The 25588-nt window shown below is 40.5% G+C and overlaps 2 protein-coding genes across 9 annotated transcripts in view; one reads left to right on the top strand and one right to left on the bottom strand.

Annotated features, from left to right (window-relative positions):
- Positions 1-5: 5 nt before the first annotated feature.
- LOC310905854 (transmembrane protein 126A-like) lies at positions 6-5501 on the bottom strand. Of its 4 annotated transcripts, XM_083854622.1 has the most exons (6): positions 5392-5501; positions 5024-5175; positions 3573-3697; positions 1598-1791; positions 870-984; positions 6-267 (listed from the first exon to the last, which is right to left on the bottom strand). In XM_083854622.1, exons 3-6 carry the CDS (start codon positions 3686-3688, stop codon positions 63-65), a joined length of 630 nt encoding a protein of 209 aa, XP_083710748.1. In that variant the 5' UTR covers positions 3689-3697; positions 5024-5175; positions 5392-5501; the 3' UTR covers positions 6-62. The 4 variants fall into 4 exon arrangements, with proteins under 4 accessions (XP_083710748.1, XP_083710746.1, XP_083710747.1 ...); XM_083854620.1 differs by lacking the exon at positions 5024-5175 and having other exon boundaries at positions 5368-5501; XM_083854621.1 differs by lacking the exon at positions 5024-5175.
- Positions 5502-5626: 125 nt separating this feature from the next.
- The window catches only part of DLG2 (discs large MAGUK scaffold protein 2), a 986985-nt gene continuing 967023 nt past the window's right edge, over positions 5627-25588 (top strand). For all 5 annotated transcript variants that reach the window (XM_083854323.1, XM_083854322.1, XM_083854321.1 and 2 more), the window contains exons 1-3: positions 5627-5733; positions 6424-7511; positions 23148-23279. In XM_083854323.1, the coding sequence (XP_083710449.1) occupies positions 7493-7511; positions 23148-23279 (151 nt within the window). In that variant the 5' untranslated portion in view covers positions 5627-5733; positions 6424-7492. The remainder of the gene's footprint in view (positions 5734-6423; positions 7512-23147; positions 23280-25588) is intronic.

The raw sequence follows: 25588 nt of genomic DNA, 5'->3' as shown, positions 1-25588 counted from the left end.
AACACTTCTTTTTCTTGTTTATTATGGTTACTTATCCAAAGCAATTGAAAAGTTGCTTTACTTCATTCAGGTAGCTCTTCAGAATCCCTGTTACGGTTCATCTGCAGCAGCATTTTGATATATATTCCATGCTGTTTAGTGGCAAGATACAATCCAGTGAGAAGCTGCACCAGTATACCCAGACTCATCTTTCTAAAGACAGGCTGAGCAGTTGTGACCCAGTAGCGTAGCAGATTTTCTTTCCCTGGCAAGGGAGTTGACATATACCTGAACAACAGAAACAATGGTAGAAACTTAATTTTTTTTTCCATGCAAGTGTCCAGATTTAACATAAATATTTATGCAGCTAGTAATTTTCTCTTCCTTCTCCTAAGTTAAATTCACCTGGTGGTACTGAGCTCTCTGGATAAATGCTTTTGAACATCCTGACCACGCCCTGGGTCTCACCAAGCCTGGCCCTGCCCTTGCTGTGCTCTGAATTACATAGAGTGACACCTGTCAGGGATTTTGGCTGCTGGGCACTGCCCAGGGTCAGTGAAGTCTCTTGGCTGTCCAGCCACCTTCAGTGGTGGCAGGGTGGCAGCCACTACTGCACACACTCAGGCAAACCCTGGGAGACTTGGAGAGTTCCTGCTGAAGACAAGGGCTTCCCAACGGATCACTTTGCAGATCTTATTTCACTTTGGTATGGCTCTTACAAACTTCACTTTGTAATTAGATGACCTTAATGTAAATCTCCTTCCACATCCTAAATGTCCACAAGAAGACAAGTGTGCACAGATTAAATATCTACAGAATTCACCCTGAGAACTGAACATTTAACCCATAAATACACTTCCGTCAATACGTGGCAGGTAAGTAAGACGTACCTGGCTGCAAGGCTGGCGTTCAAGGGGATAGCCAGGAAAATGGGATAGAAACCACCCACAACAGCACCTACTAATCCTCCTCTCATCACAGCACAGACCTCACAGTTCAGCTGACCTGCATGGCAAACAATATTTCACTGGCAAGGTCCACACATGCTCCACCACATCAATTTATAAGCTGCATGCAAGAACCTGAAAACAGGCTCTTGACAGAAACTTCAAAGGTATGCAAGGAAACTGTACAGGTATGCAAAAAATTATAAAGGAGGACTCTTCTTTTAAAAAACAACAAGAAAAAAACCCCAAACCAAAATAACAACAAAACCAGTCCCAAAACAAAAAAATGAAACAAAACAAAAAACAATCACCTCTCACCTCAACCCATGAGCAATTTATCATTTGAAAGTTGACCTTCAAATGAAATTGTACAGATAAGGGGAAATTGAACTGCTCTGTTGCAGTCACTTTTATATGACTTTGAGTGAAAAATGCTGAAAATAAGTGATGTGTAAAAGAATTTTTTAGAAAGATATATATAAACATATATCCCTCCTTTCCCACTCCACTACGAGAACTCACTGCTGTCCAATGCATTCTGTTTTTCAAACTCTGCTTTACAAACAGGTTTTTTAAGACCACAACAGTTTAAGAGCAAAGAGCAAGGTGTTCCATTGTGTACAGAAAGCAAAGCCCTTTCAAAGTAAAAAAAGGAATAAAGAGGTTTTTACCTGAAAATAAAGGGTCATGCACAAAAGCTTCATAAACTATTGCTGTTGAAAGAAATGGAATAACAGCCATTGGCAAAGCAGACACCAAGGAAGCCTTTCTGACATGTAGGATGCTCCTGAAGAAATTATTTGCTGCTAAGCCACATAAGCTTGAATTTGCTGCTAGGAAGTATTTTCCATGATTACAAAGGTTCCTGTGAAAGAAGGAAAGTTTCAGCAACTGAGAACTGTAAAAAAGTTTAGTTTAGTCAACACTACAGTTCCCTTCTGAAAATCCTGCAACAAAGGGTAAGAGATGTAAATCTCTCACTGGTGCAAAATGGGCCAGTGCAGCATCCTTTGTTATATGTCTGACTTTACACACACTTTAAGAGTGAAGTGACAGTTGAGAAGTCACTGCTACAATTTTCCCCCCATTTTTATAGTTAATGGAAACTTCATTAAAGATCTCCTAATAAGCATGTTTCTAAGGATAATGTTTCCTGAAAAGAAATGAGGAAATATATATACAGTAAGACACATAATTTTAAAAAGTCAAGTCAATCTACTTAAAATTCTTCTACATTTTAATGTGCTGAGTAACATTAAGCACTAAAAAAAAATCATACGGAAACATTTCAGAGATGTATTTGCTAAACTTGCAAAACTTCTAACACAAAAAATGTCAGTCATCAAGGACACCAACTATTTCTTGTTTTGAATAGGAAAATTCAAATTTTACCTTTACAATCACAGGGAGTGAGATACAGGGAAGCACATCAATAAATATGGAGGACTGAGATTAAAATTTTAGCAGCATATTTATGTATCCAAATCAGAGCAAATTAACGTACCCAGGACCAGCAGAATCTACTTAGTGAGGTACAGAACTGCTACACTGTACAAAAGAAAAGGAGGATGGAAGAGTTGGGGTTTGTAGTTTTTTGTTTGTTTGAGCTCCCTAGTGTTAGAAACAAGTGCTAGGGTAAACAGGAACTCAGTTTGACTGCAGCATGCTTGCTCTTCCTTTCCAGACATTAGTGAGCTCTCTGGATACAAGCTCCAAGTCCTGCCAGTGACTGGCAGCTACTTTTTTCCAAGGCCCAGCAATCCAGAGTTTCTATCCAGACATTACCACATCACTACTGATATCTGCCTCCCCTGCTCTTCTGGGGAAGGAGGAGTTTTGGAGACTGAACTTGAGGCCAGCAGATCCTACACAAAGTTGCAACTTTTTCTTTCTCACCTCTGTGGGGAGGCCCTGTGTGACTAACAGCAGTTTGTTTAGCCAGCAATTTAGTCCTATTAAAAAAATACCAATAAAATAAGCTTCTGATTGCTCTTATTTGTAAAAGATTTATTCAAGCTGATACACACATGCAAATAGCTCCTAACAGAACTAGCTCGGGTCCAGTAAGGTTTTGCAGTGACATGCAGTATCACAAACCAAAAGGTCATTTGTGAGGCCCAGAAGGCATTTAGCTGGCTTTGTGCTGCACAGAACCCTGCTGGTGAGCCTGCAGGACTCCAGCTGACTCCTCCACCACCACCTGGATACCTTTGTTTTGCCTTCCTGAAACAGGGAGCGGTGCAGAATGAAATGCAGAAACCAGCAGGTTGATGCTCACTCAGTTCTGGCCTCAGGCCAGCCCTGCTGGACACAAGATGACTCCAGCAGAATCACATTTCAGTTTCCTGGAATATTTTCTAGCTCTAACACAGGACTGTGAGAATGCTCAGAGCCAGTCAGGGCTGATCTCCCATCCCAGAACCCCAAGCACTGGGGGGCACCTGCCAGAAACCAGAGCCAACACTGAAATAACCACATTGAAAAAACATAAAACAAGTTTTCTTTTCTGGACAATAACAAGCATCTTCACTATTAAATAATTTTTTAACTGCAAGGAAAATTTGTAATATAAGAATAAGGAAAAAAAAGCCTGCAAGACTTGAAATGTTTGATGCACTTATCTTCATTTATTTTACCAGCACTTACTGATCTGCTTTAGGAAGCTCATTGAACATCTTTTGTATGATTTCCATCCGCTTAAATCTTTCCAAAATTAGCCTTTGCTGTGGAGAATCTAGTTCAAGAAACTCTCTTCCTGTCATCTTGAAGTCCTGAATCATAAGGAAAAAATAAACAAATGTAAGCAAAGTTGCATAGCCTCAGTATGACTCAAATAAACATTTAGACTATGAATCACAAATGCATTTCCTATTTTGCATGGCAATACTCCAGGTTTAAATTGACTTAACTGTCAAATAGAACTGTAAGAAAAAAGCCCAACCAAATAAATCCCTATTTGTAGACACAAATCAAAAAGCATACAGTTGCAGTGGGTTTGTGTGGCAAGATTTTGATAGCAGGGGGATGCAAGAGTAGCTTCTGAGATGCCAGGAGCTTCCCCTGTGTCCAACAGAGTCTGTTCCAGCTGGCTCCAAGACACACCTGCTGCTGGCCAAGTCTAAGCCCAACCACTACAGTGGTGGTGTGTAGGAGAAAGTGAAGAAAGGGTAAAAACTGCTGCACAACAGTAGCTGGAAAAGAGGAGTGAGAGGAAGAGCCCTGCAGACCCGAAGGTCAGTGCAGAAGGAGGGGCAGGAGGTGAGATTCCAGAGCAGAGATTCCCTTGCAGCCCATGGAGGAGCACAGGGATGCAGAGATCCACCTGCAGCCCCTGGAGGATCCCATGCCAGAGCAGGTGGATGCCCAAAGGAGGCTGTGAGGCAGTGGGAGGCCTGTGCTGGAGCAGGCTCCTGGCAGGATATGTGTCCACACGGGGAGAGGAGCCCAGGCTGCAGTGGGGTCCTGGCAGGACCTGTGAGCCCGTGGGGGGACTGACACTGCTGCTGAAGGACTGACCCTGTGGAAGGGACCCACAGTGGAGGGGTTCATAGAGAACTGCAGCCTGTGGGAAGCACTCCTGTTGGAAAAGTTTGTGGAGAACTGTCTCCCATGGAAGGGACCACACACTGGAAAAGGAAAAGAGTACAAGGAGGAAGGAGTGGTAGAGACAACATGTGATGAACTGAATACGACTCCCATTCTGTCTCTCTGTGCTTCTAAGACAGAGGAGGACATAGAGAAAAACAGGAGTGAAGGGAAGGGTGGAGGGAAGGTGTTTTAAGGATTTGGCTTTATTTCTCATTATCCTATTCTGATTTGATTGACAATATATTCCATTTCTCCAAAGTTTACTGTTTTGACTGTAACGGTAATTGGTGAGTGATCTCCCCATCCTTACCACAACCCCTGAGCTTTTATTCTCCCGGTCCCATTGAGGGGGTGGAAAGTTACAAGAGCATCTTGGTGGCCACCTGGGGCCAACCCTTTAGAACAGCTCTTGGTTACACTGGAGTTTAGTTATCCAAGTGCTTCTTTTCTTCCTTCACATTTTACTGCAGAGGAAATTCTCCCAGACTTACTTTGCCAATCGCACTTACCTTAAGCTGCTTTTATAATGTGCAGGCTGTGTCCTAAGTGCTACCTATGGGACTGAGCCCGCTGCGGCTGGGGCTTGGCGGGATCCGGGAGCGCAGAGAGCGGGACAAGCGGGCAGGATCTCCCCGGGATCGCTTCGGGCCAAACCTGTGCTCTGGGATCGCACAGACACGGAGCTGTAAGCGCCCTTCTCTCCCGGGCCTTGTACACGGCTGTACACGCGTCTCTCCCGGGGCCCTCCCAAAGCGCCGGGGCCCGGCTCGGAATCCTCACCCCGGGAAACTGCGGCTCGACCCCGACCTCCAAACCCCACCACTGCCAGTCGCCGTCCCGGCCCCGCGCTGACCTCCCGGCGGGCCCAGGCCCCGACCTTGAGCCGTGCGGGCGGACACGGCCCCGCCGCCCTCACCGAGCCGCTCCCGCCGCCTACAACATGGCTCCTCCCACCCCACGCCCTCCCCGTGGGCGCCGCCATCTTGCTCGTTCACATGACCCAGGGCCATCAGAGGCCGCCTGTGATTGGGCCGTTGGCCGGCGGCCCAGCATGGCGGCCGCAGATTGGCCGCGGGCCGGCGGGCGGGGCCCGGCGCTGGTTGCCGGGGCGGCGGATGGCGGCGGCGGCTCCTCGATGGCGGCGGGGCTGAGCGGACCCTGCACCGGCGGCCGGGACGCGGGGACTCCCCCTTCGCTGCGGGGAGGCCCAGTCCTCGGGGTAACCCGCTGACCCCCCTCCCCACAGCCCGTGCCCCTTCCCCGCCCGCCTCCTCAGCCCCCGCATCGCCCGCTGCCCCTTCCTTCGCCACCGGCGCTTTGTGCTCCCTCCCCGTCCCGCCCCTTCGAGCGCCCCTCGCCCCGGCTGCGTCTCGTTTCGCCCCACCTCCAACCCCTCCCTCATCCCTCCGTTCCTGCCTCTCGCTTGTCTCTCAGCACGCCTGGGGGAGATTGTCCTCGTCCCTAAACCCAGCCCGGCTCCGCCAGTTCACCCGCGCTCCATCCCAGTCCCCAACCCAGCCATCCCCTCAGCCATCCCCTCAGCCATCCCCTCAGCCATCCCCTCAGCCGGCCCTCCGTGCCGTGTTCCGCCTCAGAAAGCGGCCGGCAGAGCCCCCTGCCTTCGGGAGACCGGGGGAGGGTGGAGAGGGAGGGGATGAGGGGGGCCAGCCCCACAGATCCCGAGTGAGGACAGCGGAGAGCGAGGCAGAGCCGTCCCCTCACAGACACAGTTCACATCTCCCGGAGAGGACGATGCTCGGCCAAGCCCCGTCATGGGCACCATGGGCACCATGGGCAGCAACTCGCTACCGCGGGGAGGGGAGGCTTGTCCGCCTGTCTCAGACTTCTCCTTAACCAAGTAGATGAGGAAAATCTATCCCGTTTCTGTTTCTCTTTTTTGTTTTTCCAGAAAAAGGGAGAGAGAGAGAGAGGCTGATGCTGAAGCCGTCCAGCTGCGCTTCTGAATGGGAAACTCCGGACTGATCTCATGGCTTGCTTTTTATTTCATTAATACTTCATTATCTCTGAAAATGAGCCTTTTGTGAAGCTCTTCTCCTAACTGTGCTTATTCCTCTTTCACGAGGTGGCTGCTGCTGTGCGAGGGAAGGAATGGCATGAAGTAAATGACTCCAGGATAAAGCAATCCGCTTTGCCCAAGTGCCCAGTGGGCAGCACTGTCACTTTAATAATTCCAGGTCAAGGGATTGCTTTCCTCGTTTTCAATCCTCTCCCTTAATACATGGGAGGATCAGAGGGACATTAAAGCCCGTAAGGCTGGGTGGCTTGCAGATAATAAAAATGAAAGTGTCTGCCCAGTGACTTCTGTTGGGTAAGAGGGTGATATTTGAAGGCTCTTGTCTGGTGAGGAAAAAGGGATCTTTTCAGTCTGCCGTGTAGACACCTAATACATAGCTAGCAAAATTAATTCAAGAAGTGAAGGAGCTTAAAGAGGCACTTCGGCAATTGTTTTTGTCTTCCTCCTTATTTGGATTACTTGGGCGTTTTTGTCCTGCAAATAATATGTTTTTGAGCTTGTACAGGTGGAGTATGAGACAGCAGCCTAGAGATGGACTGTGCCTTAACTGTATTGCATAAAATCTTTTAATTTTCAAACTTTGCTGCCAGAAGAGGAGTTATAATAAGGTTTTATATTGCCAAGGAACGTTTGCTCTTGTATTTTTATAGAGTCAAATATATTTTAAAGAAATTGAAAGCATCTCTTAAAAAAGAATCAAAAAGCTTCTTTTGCCCCCTCCCTTTTTTCTTTTTTTTTTTGTTTGTGGAGAGCATCGGAAATCCAATCCAAGGGAACAGCAAGTATTCATAGGAATGAAGATTGAAGCTGCATTTCGTTACTGAACTGTAAAAGTGTTCTGCAATAGATAGTCAGTTCCTGACCTTGCAGAGTGTTCCAGTAGTACTTCGTTAGTACCTGTAAATAAGTGCTTGCAACCAGATTCAGAGAAGTAGGAAGAAGAATGCCAGTCAAGAAGAAAGGTGGGCTATGAAGCTTCATATCTCATATTGCGTCTTCATTGTGTTGGTGTTGATTTCTAGTGCTTAACAATTTCAAATTAAAAATGCTTTAATAGGGAATGGAAATCGTTTTTCTTTTGCATTGAAAAATGGGGAGAAAAATCTGTGGACTTAAAGTAATGATTTTTAAAAGTAATTTTATGCTGTGTTTTAAGATTTATGTCAAATTTGGCCTCAAATGGTGTTCTTGTAAAGATCAGCCATCTAAGATTTTGAACAGACACCAAAAGAAAAGCTTGATGTTTAATTTTGTGAGAAGCCTCTCTTACAAACGCTAATAAATTTTAAAACCATAGTTTAATCTGTTATCTATTTGTGACATGTTTGGTGGATAAACATCAGCTACCAGTAGCAGCATAAATAAATAGCAAAGTTTCAAGGCTAATTTTAAAAACAAGTTATGAGAGCTGTGTTTTGAAGGTGATTTGAATGTTTGGGGTTTTTTCCTCATGTGGTTTTAATTATCTTGTATTTCCATGCTTTAGTACAATATAAAACTACTGTCTTTAAGGCTGTATGTAAGTATGGCAGCATTTAAGAAAAGACAAACAGCCTTGCATTTGGCCTCTTCTCACCTCAAGTTTGTGTTTTCAGCTTTGGAAAATGTGGCTTCCAGTGTTCAAACAACAATTCAGTAGCCTATGAAGGCAAATTCTTACTCTGAAAACAGTCGCAGACCTTAGGTTATTTCTGGTTTCTTGCAAATTGGACACTGAATTAAAGTTTCTGAATATGCTAATAGAGCAAGGGTCATGTGAACCTTTTTTTTATTCAGCTCATCTATCCAGATATGCCTGGATTTGATGATACAAAATTTGGGAGAAAAGGCAAAAAGTGAATGTTACAAACAGAAATGAGCATGTAATCGATGAGACTTTGGATTCTCTTCCCTATAGGAATAACACTTCGTTAGTTATGAGTTAACATCTACTGTATAAATAATGATAAACCACGCCGATTGCTAAAATTATTTTAATGAAGAAAACAATAAACGGGATTTTGTGATCGTATTTTAAAAAATGACAGCGTAGAAATGAAATTTCAAACCTGAAATATTTTAATGAATGGCACTGTCATTAATGGAACCACTTGCCATTGTGTGTAGTAAAGGTGGAAACGTGTGTGGAGGAATTCCATTCTTAATAGTTCATCCTGCTGTGCTGTAAAAATGTCACCCTGATGTACTGGTGAGGCTTCTGTATCCTACCTGTTTACAGAAGGAAAACTGATTTTCATAATTTAAATTTTAATCTTAAATTTTCATAATTTAAGTTTTAATCCTGATTTAAGTGATTTACAGTAAGGATGCTTCTGTGCCGGGTGTTCAGCTGTAATTCAGTTTCCGAATACTTGCTGCAGGACTTTTGGAGTGAAATCTTACAGGCTCCTTTGTGCAGAAGTGAGATTAACAATCACAGCAGTCCCTTCTGGCCTTAAAAATCTGTGAATTTCCTGTTTGCTTCCAGGCAGTTTGGGTCAGTCTTAGTGAACACCAAAGCATGACCTTCTTTGGTGTTACAGGATGTGTGTTCTGGCAACATTAAAATATAAAGTCAAGAGACCCAAATATCCCGCTTGAAATACTTGAAATTGTCATATCAGTCAGTGAATGAAGTTGCCACTGTGAATGTATTTGATTATTAAAAGGATATTGTTAAGAATGTATTTAAGCATGAAAATTGCAGGATTAAAAATGTTGGCAAATCAGCAACTTCATTGTGATTTTGAACGACTTAATTTGTCTAGTTCATGCAATAGACTTTAACTTTCTAAACGCAATTAAAAGCATACTGGCAACTCAAAACATTCTACTGTTTTTAAAAAAAGATTGCTATTTTTTCAAGTAATCCCTGTTACTCCTATGGATGTTAGGGAGATTGAGGGGATTCTTCCATGTTTGGTTTTTGTTGTTTTTTTTTCCCAATTTTGCTTTATGATTTTGACCAGAAAATCATAAAGCTGCTTTATGATGTTTTGACTGCTTTATGATCTTGGCCAGCTAGTTTAGTGTTTCTGATGATGACTTATTTTCCCTTTCTTGGGAGAATTTGGGAGTTCATGTCTACTGTCCTCTCCATCGAGGGCATCTGTGGAAATCTCAGTGGGATACTCTTGTAGGCTGTGCAGAAATATTTCAGTATCAGCATTGAGGACAGGATTATCCCTCCCCTTGTCAGCACTTCTTTCTGCACTGCTATTTTGGATTTGATTAAAATATTCTCCTAAAATCAGTATGGAGAAAGAGAAACCTGTGAAACAAGGATTAAAACATACTGATATTTATCACTGGAAGTTGTTACCAAGCCCTACTTTCTTTCGCATTGGCCAGTCCTGAGTGTTTCTAAAAACAACTGAAGCATTTTCGGAATTTATCTTTGAAATAGCTCTCACATCTAATACCAGTCTTCAAATTTCACATAGCTTTGCACCTAATTTCCACTTTACCTTGCTGCTTGGTGTGATGCCTGCCATCTTGCATTTATAAGTCCAGGCCTGAGTAGTTAGACAAAAAAATAATTTTCTTAATAATAAAATTCATATAATTTATAGGAAGCTTTAGTTTCATATGGATGTGAGAAAAAAAAAAGGCTTGTTTCTGGTTCTGGTCATGTGTCAGTACTTGATTTCCATTGCCAGATGTGCTAGAGTGAAAATACTTTGTTTTTCTCACTTCAGTGTGGAGGGCAATGAGGCTCCACATTCCCAGGAATGTTCACAGAGTTCACTTTTTTGTTTAACTCCTGGACCTGCTTGCTGGTAGTCTCAGCAAAAAGCGAGGCTGGAAAGGGCTACAGAGAGTCCTGTGGGGTTGGATGTACTCCCTTTAGGTATGGGGTGAGACATTGTGTGGATTGGTGCACTATTGCTGCACAATTAAACAAAGGGCTCTTCTCTTTGCTTTTGCACATTACTAATTTTGAAGTACACCTAAAGTTTTAAGTCACACAAGACAGGCATCTAACTGTAGTTACAGGATGATTTTTTGGACAGAGCCATTTAGAGATGGAATGAGATGAACAATTTTGAAAAGTAAATAAATTCATTATTTTTGCTTGATTTTTAGTTTACTTTTGCAAATGAGGATATTTGTGAATAGAAAAATTCATAGAAATATCATGGAATTTCTTGAGGAATGCTTCGCTTCAAAGTGAGATAGTACTGTCATATAGAAGAAGTGAAGTTAGATTTTTGCATGGGTTTAGATGTCTACTCTCCCTCCCTTTCTGAGGTACTTAACTTGATTTCTGTTAACTGTAAGGGACTATATTTAGATCTGTAATTGCATATATTTTGGATTCATCAACAGAATAGTTAATAGCAAAAATGTAATTCATTCATGTCTTTCACAGTGACAGAAAGAACTAATTAAATGCATGCTCCTCTGTGATGGAGACCAGATTCCAGTTTTAGAGCCCTGCTTGTGATTCACACAGAGATGGCAGGAGCCCCCACATCTGGGTGCCTGGCTGCACGTGTGCCTCAAGACTAACCCTGTCATCCTCCTTGCCTCCCTGTGTCTAGGCAGTCAGAGATAGGAGTGTTGGCTTTTGTGCTGCCCTCATCCCACTTTGCATCTCTCAAAGGGAGAGAGATTGTACCTTTACTTGGATGAAACCTGTGGGCTGCTGTTAATACCATCTTGACTCGCCCCACCTTGTAGCCCATTTATGGAGGTGTGCTGATTCTGTCATGGAGTAACTTCTTGCTTCATTCCTTTCATATTAAAATATGCCTTCCAGGACATGTTTTATTAAGTACATCAATGTCAAGAATTAAAACGTGTCAGTGTGATCCCATGTGGACAACTTCTGGGCCATTTAGAAAAATCTGACAGATGTGCTCTGTGAAGTGTTGGATTTTGTATGGTAATGCTGACTTTGTGGCTGGTCTGTTGAGGGGAAAGGATCTAAAAACAACTCAGCAGGAACTTCTAAAGCAAAATTCATGAAGGACCAGACAAAGCTAGCTCCCATTCATACCCTAATTCTCTTTCAAACTGGCAGCTTTCTTTTAGCTAACAAAAATTAAACTTTTTGTGCTCAAAAATGTCAGATGTGGTTTCAGTCTTCTTACATCCTATAACAGCAAATCCAACATATATTGGAAATTTTCTCTCTCTTTTGCTTGTAACAGGTAATTGGTATTACAAGATTTTTGTCCTTTCAGTTGCTGAAGAATTCTGAAATAACTACATGGCTAAAAGGCCACCTCCAAGTTTTGTTCCACTACCTCTCAATTTTTACAGTTAATTGAATGGGAGCAGTGCAAATTTTAGTTATGTTTACAGACTGTGGAAAGCAGAATTTTAGATTTGCAAGAGTTAAACAAAATAGTGTCAGAAAATTACTCTCTAAAGTGTGCCAATTTTCACCACAAAGGTTTGATTTAAAGATGTCACTGCTTTTATGGCAGTGAGCTTCTTCCAGCTGGACATTGTTTCTGCTGTGAGAAACAGGGAAGTATTTTGCCCACAAAAGGACTATAGGAGCAGGCATTATACAGAACCAGCCTTTGTTATATGCATGCACACTGCAAAGCTAAGTGGGCTCTGGACTGGGAATAGTGACATTTATACTCTCTTTCAGCCCTGTTGTTATTCTGGTGCTTCTCAGATGTTTGATGTAGATCCATCCCGTTTTAATTGCTTCATTTAGGTAAGGTGCCGAGCTTTTTGTCCTGGAGGCTTGCTTTAGTCAGCAGAGAGACATCCACCTCCAAAGGGCATTTTAGCACACCTAAGATCTGCATTGTCTTCTGGACAATTGTCACTTTCTCTCTCTCCATAGACAAAACACAGGGTAACCACACTATAACTCACTTCAGTTTGATGATGTCTCATTCTCTCACATAAATTTTAGTGGCAAAAAATCTCTTATCTGATATATTTATGAGAGCTGACACTGTGTTCTGTGAGTGCTATAAATTAACACTATTCATTATTTTAGTGGGGAAAAAAGTGTTATAAATTATTGTACTATTAGTCACTGGAATTGGAAGCAGCCATAGTGTTGATACAAGCACAAGAAGCAGCTGTTCATCCTCTCCTCCATTCCTGTTAAGTGCATATTGCACTCAGTAGAAGCAGTGGTGTCTTGCATTATAAGCATAATCTTTTTCCTTCTCATCCTCTCTTCTTTCCTTTTGAATTTGTTCCAGATGGCCAAGCTAGATGTCAGAGGGTAACCATGGAGAAAAAGCTGAATTTGTAACTAGTGGCCCAGTGTGATAAAAGATGATTTTGCAGTTCCTGCTTCAGCAAAATGAGAAAATCTACCTTACTTAGATATGCTTATTTTAGTCAGGTCATACCAGGTTCCTGCTTCTTAGAAGTATTTAAGGTCTATTTCACTGTGATATCTTCTTGTATTTACTGCAAATTAACACGGTGCCAAACAACAGCATTATAAAAATAGAAATAAAGGTCATGTTTTCTCCTGCCATATTCATCCCAGAAAGAGCCAGCAAAGCTGCCCTGACCTCATGGGTGATGACAGTAGTAATCAACATACATAATATGTGAAGAAAACATTTACACTTTAGTGAATGTGGTCCAGAAGAGTTTTTGGTGGCACTTTGCCAGAACAAATCAGTGCAATTGTCCCTAAATCTGTCTTCACTTTTGGGTTGAAGAGGTTAATACTTCCTTCAAAACATATTTATCAGGGAATTGTATCATGTAGAGTTTCCTGGAAAGAGGGAATCTGGATAATTTATGGTTTCACAAGCAGAAACCAATCTTTTTAGATTTCAAATGTTCTTCTCTCCCCTGGCAGTATAGGCATATCTTGCATTATGCTGTAGTGGGATAATTCCAGGCACCTTCCAGTTCAGTTCTGGGCGTTGAGCACTGTGTTAACACTGCCTTGCAGGTGGGTGTCTGCTAAGCTGTGCTTTTAACCAAACCAACCCCAACCCAAGGCTTGCAAATCTACAGACCCAGTTGTTTAACGTCCAAAATGTGAAATTTATTTTATGTTGTTGCCTGAAAGCATATGTTGCGTTTTTTTTTTGACTCAGATATTCTAGTGTAATACAAAGGTTCTTAAATTAAAAAATGCCAACATGGATGTGAGAAAATGTAAGACCATAATGCCTATTTTGCTAATAAATAAAGGCAATTTGATCTCATTCCATTTTATTTTTTTGCATCACTAGAAAGGCATTTGTGTTATTGATTTGTTTTCCTTCATGTGATATAATGATTCTTTTGTATGAGTTTGGAAGTTATTTATTCTTGAACAGACATCTTTTTGTTAGTTTTCTATCTCACTCCAATTTTCACATTTATGTTAATTTTGATACTGAATGTTCTTTTAAAGGAAAAAAAAAAAAAAGACATAGCTGCTGTACTAAGTGTGGAACTCCTGGTTTTTACTCTTGCAAATATGCATCAAGTTCCACTAGTTTTGTGTCTTGCATTCAATTAGATTGTGAGCCCTTCAAAGCAGGGCACTTTGATAATTTTGCACTGTTAAGATGTCAATTTACATTTATTCAGCTGTATAAATAAGAGGTTTTCATTTGGTGCTCTGTCTTTTTGAGGGTTTGTGGCTTCATTTTTCATTCTGTCTTCATATTTGCATTGTTGATTTAACATTAACATTTGTACACCTAGATTTTGACACTGTGACACTTGAACGGGAGAAACAAGAAGGTCAGGGTAAGCTACTTGTAATTGCAGGGTGTCTGTAGTTTTGGAAGGAGTCTCAAGGCCCCAGAATCTGCTCATTTTGTTGTCTGAAACCCAAACAGGTCACCTGTGTAGCCAGGTCACCAAACTGGAGCAAGGATTGCTAATGGACAGGTCCGACAGTGCCTTCATCATATCTGGGAAAAGAGAACTCACTGGAAAAAAGGAATGGCCCTGGTGTGACGAGAAGCTGATATCAGCAGTTGCTAAAGCCCTTTCATGGTCCTCTGAGGAAAAGTGATGTGGTGGGAAGAATTCAGGTCCCAGAGTGAGCCCGTGATAAGAACTGGGCTCTTCCTTATGGTAAAGTGTGATATATAAGATTAACAGGCCATGCACTAAATACTGAGTATTTTTTCAATATTTAATTGTAGTTTACAGGCAGGAATGAGTAGAGAAGATGTATCTGTGGGATTGCAGGGGTCAGATAGTCCCATCTGGGGCACTGAAGCAGGAATGTAGCTTGGTTTTCAGGATGCTTTCTGATAAACAGAAATGCTGGAGTAAAGTTTGTGAGTTTATGCTGAGCCAGTTCCTGATTTTTATATAATTATCCTATTCCCTGTGTAAGTACAGTCAGACAAGTTTAAAGAATTATATTTAAAACTAAAAAATTTGTGAAGGTAGCATTTTACCAGAGCAGATATGTGGTTATATGTTGTAAAATCAAGTGTGAAGATACATGGATAACAAGGTTCCATTGAACTGATCAACATTGATAAATTAATTTTTTCTTAGTTTTCCTTGTAGTAAGCTAGACAAAAAATCTGATTCTTAACAAATAGGCAAAAAAAAAAGAGAACCCATCACTTCCCTGGTTGGTTGTGTATGTTGTGTTTCATAAAGCTGACAGTTTTTCTGCCCAGCTCCATCCACCAGTCAGTGTTCCTCTATCATTACTGGGTGCCCAGCCTGAGTTTGTAGGTTGTGTGTTAAGATAAATTTAATTCCAGAAAAGAGAATAAGAGGCTTTGAGGATATCAAAAGTATACAAAAGTTGCAGAAGCTGGAGCCGTGAAAAAGGACACTGAGCAGGGAAGGGACAGGACAGATCAAACAAGTGTAGAAGAGGCTGTAGAGGGAATAATGGTGGTTTGCTTTACACATTGACATCTGGAGGACTAGCAGTTGTCCTGATTTATAAGAAAAAAAGATGCTTTTTATGTAGTAGGAAAAAACCACTAAAACTTTCAAGTACTGAAGTCAGATGGTGAGGGATCTTGTGGATGTTGCGGGAGGTTACCAGTGCAATGAGAACCAACTGAGTGTAAGTCTGGATCCTTCTGCACAGCAGGGAGGAAAACTAAAAACCTCATAGGGCTCCTCCAGGCTCTCTGTGTCTGTCTGTTTTGTTGCTCAGAGTTCAGCTGACGCATCATAACACAGTTCCTGCCCTTCAAAGCAATCTGACTTGCAGAACATTTAGCCCTCTGCATTGTACCTGCTCAAATCAGTATTCTGGAGACTGCTGAGCCACTTCTGCAGTTCCGTGGCAGCCTTTCCCATGAGCTGTGTGGGGCACAGAGACCTGCAGCAACACAACTGCATGGTAACACTGTTCAGTGCAAAGCTACCTGTCCTCCTTCAGTTTTCCTTGGCATTTGGATACCTTAATATACCAGGGCGTGTAATACTGCCTTGTTCTGAGAAATTTGCTGTTGTACTTGCATAGCAGTTCTTACAGTCTGTGTGGCCCATTTCTTCTGTGCTGGCAGCATCGTGGTCTAGAATAACATTGCTTCACAATGGAACTGTTCCTAAATTGGTGTTCTGCAGGAAAGCAGTTGTGCAGTGAATTCACCAAGGCTATGCTTAGTTTGGGAATGTCATGCTTTTACAGTTTATGGAGAACAAAGGCAACTCAGAATGCAACCTCAACTTGAAATATCACTCCTTGAAAGACTCTCCACTTGCTCGAGATTAATCTCCACATGCCATGTGTTGGCTTCCTCTGTGTGCCAATCTGGTTGCTAAAAGCTGAAGTCCCAGAAACAAGCCTGCCTGGTAATCCCTTTGATGATTACCCCTCCTTTTTCTGTCCCCTTGTTTTCCCTAGCGGGACAGAAGATGGGTTTCTGTGCCATGCATATCCTGAGGAGCTGTTATTTTTAACCCTTTTGCTTGTTTGTTGTGAGTGCTCGCCACACTGGGTGATTGTCACATACATCATGCCTTATGCTTCCTCAAGGTTCTATAATCCATATGCTGCATTTTCTGGAGAATTGTTTAAAGTCCTCTTACAGAGATGAAGGGCCCAAGATGTTGGGAGCTTTCTGGTTTTTACACACATTCCCTGTCTGCTTTCCCTCTGTGCAGTCTGCTAGATTAATTCATGTTTCATATTGGTGTTTATATGCTAATATTTTATGATTATCATTTGTCTAAAGTTCTCAAGTCCTTTGAAATTTGGGAGCTTACAGCTAGTGTTTTTCTCAACCATCTTAGTGTACTGTTTCTTGAATTTCTTTCTAAAATGTAACTGGCTTTGTACTCTTCCTCTGTGGGACTGAGTATTATGCATTAGCAGGATTCATTCCTTTGTGTTTGCTGTTCTGTGTGAAGATCAGAAAAGGTAAATGAGTTACTGATAGTTCTGACTTGAATCAGTCCTGAGGGAGGTTGCCTGGAAATTTCTTACTGCATTCCCTCCTGCTGATATCATTTGAATTTTTTGAGATTTCCAGACCAGAGAATCAAATCAAGACATCTTTAAATAATGGAGGCAGGGAACAGTGTTGGCTCCTCTGTCTCTTTTGGTCATCTGAATGAAGGTGTGAACTCTCCAAAATGAAAGTAGTTTTTGAGATCTTTTTCTTCTAAAGTTATTGAAGATCACTGAGAACACTTCCTTGCTCCCTTTCCTGATGCTCTGGTTCCATTTCTCACTTCTGTTTTGGCTCCTGTGTTTTTTCTCCACCATTTTTCATGCCTTTTCCTGCTTCAGTGCCCTACATTTTCCCAATTCTTGTTCTCAAAAACCTGTAAAGCATCTCCTAAAATGTGTTGGCATTTTCTTCTTTTAAAATTCACCTCTACAACAGACTTGGCAAGTCAGAAGATAATTGAAATTCCTTTTAGAGAAAAGCTGATTAAAAAAAAAAAAGAAAAAGAAAAAAGAGAAATTGAAATAAAAACACCCCTTCATGTTATCAATTCAGTTAGGCTTCAATCTCAGCCAATGTTAAACATCTCTCACCAATGAAACCTTATTTTTCATTTAAATTAACATTTTTCCACCCTGTCACACCCCAAAAATATTTTCATTCACGAACTCTGATGCCAGTGGGAGGAAAAAAGTGTAAATGTGTTTCTAAACTTAGCAAGAGGCGGTGCTAGACTTGGTTCCCTGAGAGGCAGCGGCTGCCTGATTCTCCCTTGTGCTGGTGCAGGGCATTGTTAACCAGATGACTCTGATTTCTTCCATGGGCAAGGCAGAACTTGCTGAGTTTGGAATCATATTTTCATTTTCTTTCTCTTCATCTACCTTGCTTTGTAAAAGTAGTTGAATGACAGAATCGTGCTCCCAAGGAAAGAGGCAGCAGCTCTCAGCAGACTGGAGGTGTTCAAAGCACAACAATCTGAGTGCAAAATCAGTGACTGGTCTTGGCCAATTACATACATAGGTCCATATAGAGTTCAGCCTGTATGACTTTACTGTGGCCAGAAGGAGCTCTAATGGCTTGAAAATACCATGTATTCATATATATGGCCTTAGCAGCTGCTTGAGTTGTGGTTTTTCCATTATCTGCTCCTTTGGTTTGAGCCATCATCATTCAACAAACCCTGGATTGAAAATGGAGCTGCTTGGAGACTGGTTTTTGAATCACTTTTATCTTTCTTATACAGTTTCAATTAATCCTGTTAGTCAAACTTGTTCCTAATTAATTATCAAAGTTTATAGCTAGACCTAAATTATCTTCAGGTGTAATATATTTAGCTCATCTGAAGGATAAATGGTGTGCATAAACACCTGGGAGCTATTTAAGAAATTTGTTTCTTGGGTCACCTATGGTGTCGTGTGTGATTTGCCATGTGTAGTCATGGCTGTGCTATCCTCAGTCCCATACAAAGCCACAAAACCTTTTTAATCAACTCAACTGCCCACACCAGCAGAGCTGCAGATGCTTCAACTCTACCAGGACTCTACTGTAAATACTGTAGTGAGTATAGTGTCTCCTTGCCTATATGGAGTTTCAAAGCAATCCTAAAAATGTGTTTGCAAAACCTGAGAGCATAGAAAGCAAACCAGCAGAGGAAGGGAATCCTTCTGCTTCAAGGTACTGGTTACTGTTGCAAATGGCACCCAGGTCTTGGATAGGGACCCTGGGAAGTAGACAGAGTTGATTATGACATAGTTTTAGCAAATTAGATGATAAAATTATTGCAATATGTGTAATTATCAAATTTAGTCTTTCATATGTGTGGCTTACATTTTAAGAACAATGCTGTAGGAAACAATTTATTGGTGGGAATTTAATTTTTCCTGATATATACAGTGCACCTTACTCTGGATTTGCTTGGATGTATGGCTTAATTTCTTTTTGACAGTATCCCCTGAAAATTTTTTGTCTGTAAGACATGCTGAAGTTACATTTTGTTAAAACGTAACTTGGATTTTCTATACAATTTTCTCTACAATTTTTGTATTTGTGTCATCAGATCTATAAGCATTGTTCCAACAGGTTATTTTACTCTATAGCATAAATGTCTACTTGTAGAACTTTAAAATCAGCATCACAGAAAAGTCTATACACTGGAGGAACTATAAAGTGTGGTATATTCTGTGATGATCCCATCTAGTATAATAAGCCTGAGGAAAGGATTTGCCTCTTCTTTGGCTCTTACATAGATGACTGTATTAAGCAGAGACTCATTCTGTAGAAGAAAAATTGAGTAATTCCTTATGCGATAAAAACTTTGGATTGAGAGAGGAAGGAAAGTTTTCTGAGGGAGTCCAGTAAACAAGGTTAGTGCTCTGTAGTTTTATGTCAAGATTACATATCTCTGATTTGGTGTATTGTAGCAATTACCTATTCTCTGATTGATAACATAAACCACAAACATTCCTGAACCACTTAAAAAATTATGGAGTGATAAAGCAATAAAATTGACAGAATTGTGAGTTGGTGTGGATAAACTGATAATTTCTTGGACAAGATCCCTGGACTTACAGGGATCTTTACAGTCCCTAGGACTGTAAAAGCTGTTTTATTCCTTAAGATTTTTTCCTTACAATTATATTAAGATGTTTTGAGTATGATTTATTTAAACAAAACAATAATGTATTTACTGTCTATAAGTATGTTTTTGTAGGACCGTGTCTTCTGAATGGTTCTTGTCAAAATCACCTTTCAAAGCCAATAGGATCAATTTAAAAATAGTGCATAAAATACAAAGAAACAGTAAAAAAAATTAGATCTGTGTCCAGCAGGCCTCATGGGATACAGCTGATGATGACTTTTCAGTGGTCTTTTGTTCACAGACAAAGGACCTACTCAGGATCCACACAGAGGCCCACCTCTTGGGGTATTAAACTGTGTTCAGTGGATTTGTTGTTTTGCTATCAGTACTGGAGAATAGTAATACAGAACAAAGTTTTTTTTGGTTGTATTTCTGATATACTCTGTAAGGTACAGGACTTACTTTGGCTGCTATAAATTAACTGTGTGCTTTATTGAATACTGTAATACAGTGATCCAGTCCCCCCATGAAAACCACCAATCTCTCATTCTTCTTGATTAGAAGACTGTGGGGGAATTCAGATTCCAAAACTTCCATTTAATTGAGTGACAGGGAATATGGTTCTTATTTGACTATTGTGCTGCAGTCCATTCTTGCAGCCAGATAATACTTAAGCTTTGTAGCTGCAAAAGAAAAAAATACTGGATGTCCTCATCTGTTTTGGGTATGGCTGGGAGTTGGCAGTGGTTAATATTTTGGGGAGCGTAGTGAGCATTCTTTAGCTGTGCCATCTTATTGCATCATTTCCTGTTGCTCTGTGTTGTGCAGAGGTAGGAATGCGTTGTGCTGGTGTTGAACAGGATTGTGCCCTGGCATGCTAAATACTGTCAAATCCATCTGAAGATCTAGTTCTGAGTGATTTATAACCAGGGGAGTACATCAAGAAGGGGGAAAGTTTTTTTTGGAAGCCTAATCTGGTGACAAGTTGACTGGAGATTCAAGTAGTCTCCAGAAATCCCTTGGCTTTTAAGGAGTGGCTCCAGTAGTAGTGGTTGCAGAGCCCCCCCATCCCTGACATGTTAGAATACTCTTGGTCAGGATATGCATGGGCATCCTGATTAATTCAACCAGCACATAGCAGCCTTTCCAGGTTATTTGGAAAGTGAGATACACTGCTGCCAAGTGGGATTGTGCAGGAAAAGGGTGCAACTCCATGCTTAGGGATGAAGTAAAAATTAATATATCCCATTAAAGCTAGAGAGGAAAATTAGGCAGTAAGATCATTACTTGATCTGGGATTTGGATCTAGCACTGGAACTGTGCACTGTTGCTGGTTGCTCAGTTTGTGGAGTTTAGGACTCTCCTGGGGTCAACAAAAAGTAGACTTTCTACATCTTCATAAGTTGAAAAATGGTACTTCAAGTGAAAATAAAAACTGCTCATATCCCCAAAGGATTCTACTTTTTGTAGTATTGTACTTCTTAAAATATGAACTGTATGCTTTAGAAAAGGAATGATTAATGAAGGAGGGGATGTCAGCATGCTTCACCAAGTCACTAAGAAAGAGGGAGTGGTATCCCTGGTGTGGATAACACTGTGGAAAACATCCTGTTTTCCTAATTTCTCAGTCTACTCTTTAAATGTTTCCTCAGTACTGGATACTTTGCTGTGGTTTTTCCACCACTCTGTGGCTTCACTTTAGTATAAATAACCATGCATTCATTACATATGCATGTCTGTACTGAAGGTGAATTACTGATTCCAACCTGTGCTTTAAGTTATGGACTGCTTATTTTATTGAGAGTGGCCAGCAGGTTCAGTGTATCCATGAAAGCACAGGTGGGTCAGGCACAGTCGTGAGGTCAGTAAAGGTAAGATGTAATTGGGATTTTAAAGGCAAAAGAAGCTGACCTCACTTGCCGAAGTAGTTCTTTGTACCCAACCATATCCCACTTGGATCCAGAGCTTTGTTTCAAGGGTGCTTTTGGTTTGGATGATTTGCTGGAAGCCCAGCCCAGGTATTGAGATGTGGCCTTAAAAGAGCTGCTCGCTCTCTCTGTGTGGGTTGTAAGTGGTCCTAAGTGCAATTCTCTAGTCCTTACCTGCCCCAAGGACAGCTCTCACAGAAAGGAGGGATTCCTCTTGGATACCCTCTCAAGGTGGGATCAAAGCAGGGAATTGTGAGCTCCTCCATCATTAAAGATTATATATATATATAATGTCTGTGCACATATAAAAACATCTAAATAAAATCCCTTGTTATTCATTATATTTTTCATTTCTCTCATAAAATGCTAGACTTTCTGGTGTGAGGGGAAAGAAAAAACATTGCATCTTTTAAAATTTTAATGGTTGATTAAATTTTTCCCCTTTTTAAATTTGAGAATGTAATCAGGTTATGGAATACAGTTCATGTCTCTGCCCCAATGTGAGATCATCTGGTTGTCACATCCCAAGGCCAATGTTGCAGGGAGTCATCAAAACCCTGAGCAAAGACAGTCAACCTTTATATAGTGCAACTTTCTTTTAGTTATTTAGTAAAAAAGAATAATAAAAGCAGTCTTTTTTAGCTTTCCGAGCATTTTACACTACTTTTTTGTGTTTAGTCTAACCAGAGGTATCTGAACCTTTCCTAGTAATGAAACTTGCATTGAACTCTAATGGAAGAAATTTAGATTGAGGCACTTGCTTTTAATTATTTTTGCGGGTTTTTTTTAGTATTTGGGAATTTTACTGAAAACTTGATGGCAATACAATTACAAAAGCATGTGCAGATACCTCAGTGTCATACAATATTATTTGTGTACATTTCTGGAATCTAATTGGGATGGGGAGAAGGACAGATGAAATCTGATTCTCCATGTTCCTCTATGTTCTTCTCTGTAAGATGGTGATGTTTGGATTTCATGCAATTTTACATGTCACTCATGCTCTTGGCAAGTGACTACACAAAGATAATAGCAGCAGGAGAAACAGAGCTCTGCTTCTCTGGGCTCTTACAGAAAGACTGGATTGCTCTCTTTGAGCCAGCACATGGATGAAAGTCTGCTATCAAAGCCTCATTTACGAAAGAGGTAGATAGTAATTTTATGTATTGAGGGAATAGAAAAAAACAGCCTCACTCTTGGACACCTGCCTTTCAGATACACAGGGAACAGAGAACTGAGTGCTGCAGATGCAAAGCAAACACTTTCATGTCTTCTCTGAGTATGTTTTAAGGCCAGTTTTCCTGCATGGGTATCCATAATGGTTATTGTCTATAATTTTGTAGCTTCTGCAAGTTGTAATTTGGTCCAGGCCCCATAGCTTCCAGATGGTTTTGGATAAATGGAAGCTGAGCACTTGTTATAGATGCTATTCCAAAGATCATTTTCCCATATGCATATGCAGTGTTGCATATGTTGTTCATGGCATACAGCTAATGACAGAAAACAATAATGCCACCCTCCCTGGAAGTGCTCCAAAGGCATGTGGATATGGCACCTGGGGACATGGTTTGCTGGGGAACACAGTGGTGCTGGTTTAATAGTTGTCACTTGATGATCTTGTAGATCTTTTCCAACCATAGTTATTTTATGATTCTATAAGCATTTCTTGTAAATGTTCCATGTATATGTGAACAATGCTTCTCAAAATGTATAGTTAACATTTGAGCATTTAGAGACTTTTCAGAGCCAATAAAGACATTGTTGTGTTTGGGTTTTTGTTTTTTTTTTTTTTTTTAGATACTGACCGAGCTTTAGTGCTGCTGGAAGAATATTGCAAAAAACTACGGAAGCCAGAAGAGCAACAACTGAAAAAAGCCATCAGAAAGGTGATGGGCATCTTTAAGAGCAGCTTGTTTCAGGCACTTCTAGGTAGGTACTAATGTTTAATACTAGGTGCACTCTCTTGGACTCCAGAGCTAGGTCAGACCTAGTAACTTTCTTATTAGTCACCATTTATTTTGTGTTTATGATGAAAAGTATGTTGACATGATCCTTACAGCTTCTCTGAGTGGAAACTCATTGTCTTGATATTTCAAAGGTATTTTCTTACAGAGAAAGAAAAGTAACAGAAACCTAATACAAGTTAAGATATTAAATAGTTACTCATAAACCTTACTGCTTTGTTTTATTTAATCAAAGTATAGAATCAGAGTAGGATATAGCTGTTTATGTAAAGCTGAAGATGAAGCCATCTGCACAGGTAAATGACCAAAGTTTAATTGATTTCACTGGCACCAAGTAGCATTGAAAATCTTTGTGTCCTTTGAATTATGTTTTTATGAAAAGTGCTAGCAGAGAAACTCAAAAATGAGTTAAGAAAATTGCTCCAGGACACAGCTTGGCAGAATGTTCCCATTCATGTGCTGTTACAGTGTTCAAAGCGATGTGCTGGTGTATCACTCAGTCTTTCTTCCACTAACTTGAAGATCCCCATTTCATCTTTTAAATGATGTTAAAATCCAGTGCTTGTTGTTTTGGAGCTTTATGTAAAGCAACCTCCATACGCTATTATATATAATGTTTTCGAGGTCATAAACTTACCTGTTTGCCTTGGCATTCCTGTTATTCCTTGTGCTGTGCCTGAGCTGCCAGTCATGGGAAGTGGTGACTGTAACTGTGCATGTCTCTTGCTCCCTGTGCCCTCTTGCTCACATTGCATGGCCCCTCCTTCACACACATTTTGTGAGGAACTTGTCTCAAGAGTGTATTTCCTAACACAAATTATAGTTGTGGAAGCACATATGCCTTAAACTTATGACTGTTTGAAGCCAGAGTATCAACTGTGCTCCTTGCAGAGCTACATTCAGGACCAGTTATGGAAAAATTTTGATTGTATGTCATTAAAGTGGAAGCACATCAATAATGCATTGTTATTGTGAAGACAATGGAGGTCTGGGACTAGTGTCAGGAATTTCTGTAGCATTTGTGGAAAATACGTATTACCAGTCTCTAACACTTCCTGCAAATTGAATTAATTAATGTTAGTGCTATTTTACTTGTAACTTTTCTTAACTTCTTTAAAGCTATTAGCTTTATTTTATAAACTCTATGTAGTTTTAATTGTTCTGTATGCTTTTAAAAAGGAAATAAATTAATAATTGAATTGAATTTACCAAATAGTTGTAAATAGATTTAAAAAAAAAGGAGATAAAAAAAGATTGGACTTTTCCATATTGTTTTTATGAAGGTGACTATGGATATAGAAATGTGTACTGAAGAAATACACCAGTCACAGAAGTGGCATTAGCTGTACATTTACTTCTGCTCTACTTGGAAGTAGTTAGAATACTTTGGAATATTCTAACATCATGTGTGCTTTGTGTGTGGCTACACTACAATATGTGTTGATGTATTACACATGTTAGAAATGAAAAAGTGATTACAGCTACATTAATGTTGAATTCAAAGAAGAACTTAGATCCTTTGACTGCTACAATAACAGCTTGAGGACTACGGTATTACAGAAGTTAGCATTTTAATTTGTGGACCTTTTAGATGTCTTTTTTTCCTTCTTAAATGCTTCCCTTTATACAAGAGATTTGGGAATTGCGAGATGTGTTCAAAGTCTCTCTCTATTACATTTGATTTGTTACTTGGTTGGTCTAGATTCTGGAACAATACTAAAGAGGAATCTCTCCTCCACAAGAGGAGAAATCCCACACATTTTAAGTGTGGTAGATGATGTTATTATGCAATCAATAATGAGATTCTTGCATAATTAGTATTTGAAAAGACCCTCACTTCCATTATATCTGTTTTAGCTTCATGGTGTAGTTTCTCTATCACCTATAAATCAGACCACTGTACAAAGGAATACCTAAGGCAGAGCTTCTGGTCTCTTAAGTTCTATACTGCTAATGTTCTTTTATATTTACAGAATGTCTAATGGTTTTGAAAGTGTCCATTTTTCTGTGCTTGATCTTAATGAGACTTAATTTCCAGAATCAGAGAGTTCATTTCTTTCCAAAGCTTTCTCATTTATAGCTGTCAAATATTGGTTTTATCCAGAATGATTGACCTTTTTGAATATTTAGGCTGGAACTAATGAAAAATGTGATTTTTTTGTACAGAATCATTAACCTGGATGCTGAGGTGCACATCCATACCAGGAATAAAGTTAATATAATTTTATGTGCCAAATCCAGTTTTTGTAGGTCCCACAGCTTCAGTGGAATTTA

The sequence above is a fragment of the Zosterops lateralis genome, assembly GCF_965231275.1.
Source record: "Zosterops lateralis genome assembly, chromosome: 2".
NCBI classification, from domain to species: domain Eukaryota; kingdom Metazoa; phylum Chordata; class Aves; order Passeriformes; family Zosteropidae; genus Zosterops; species Zosterops lateralis.
Note: the sequence above shows the minus strand (reverse complement) of the source record. Positions and strands in the feature narration are given on the sequence as shown.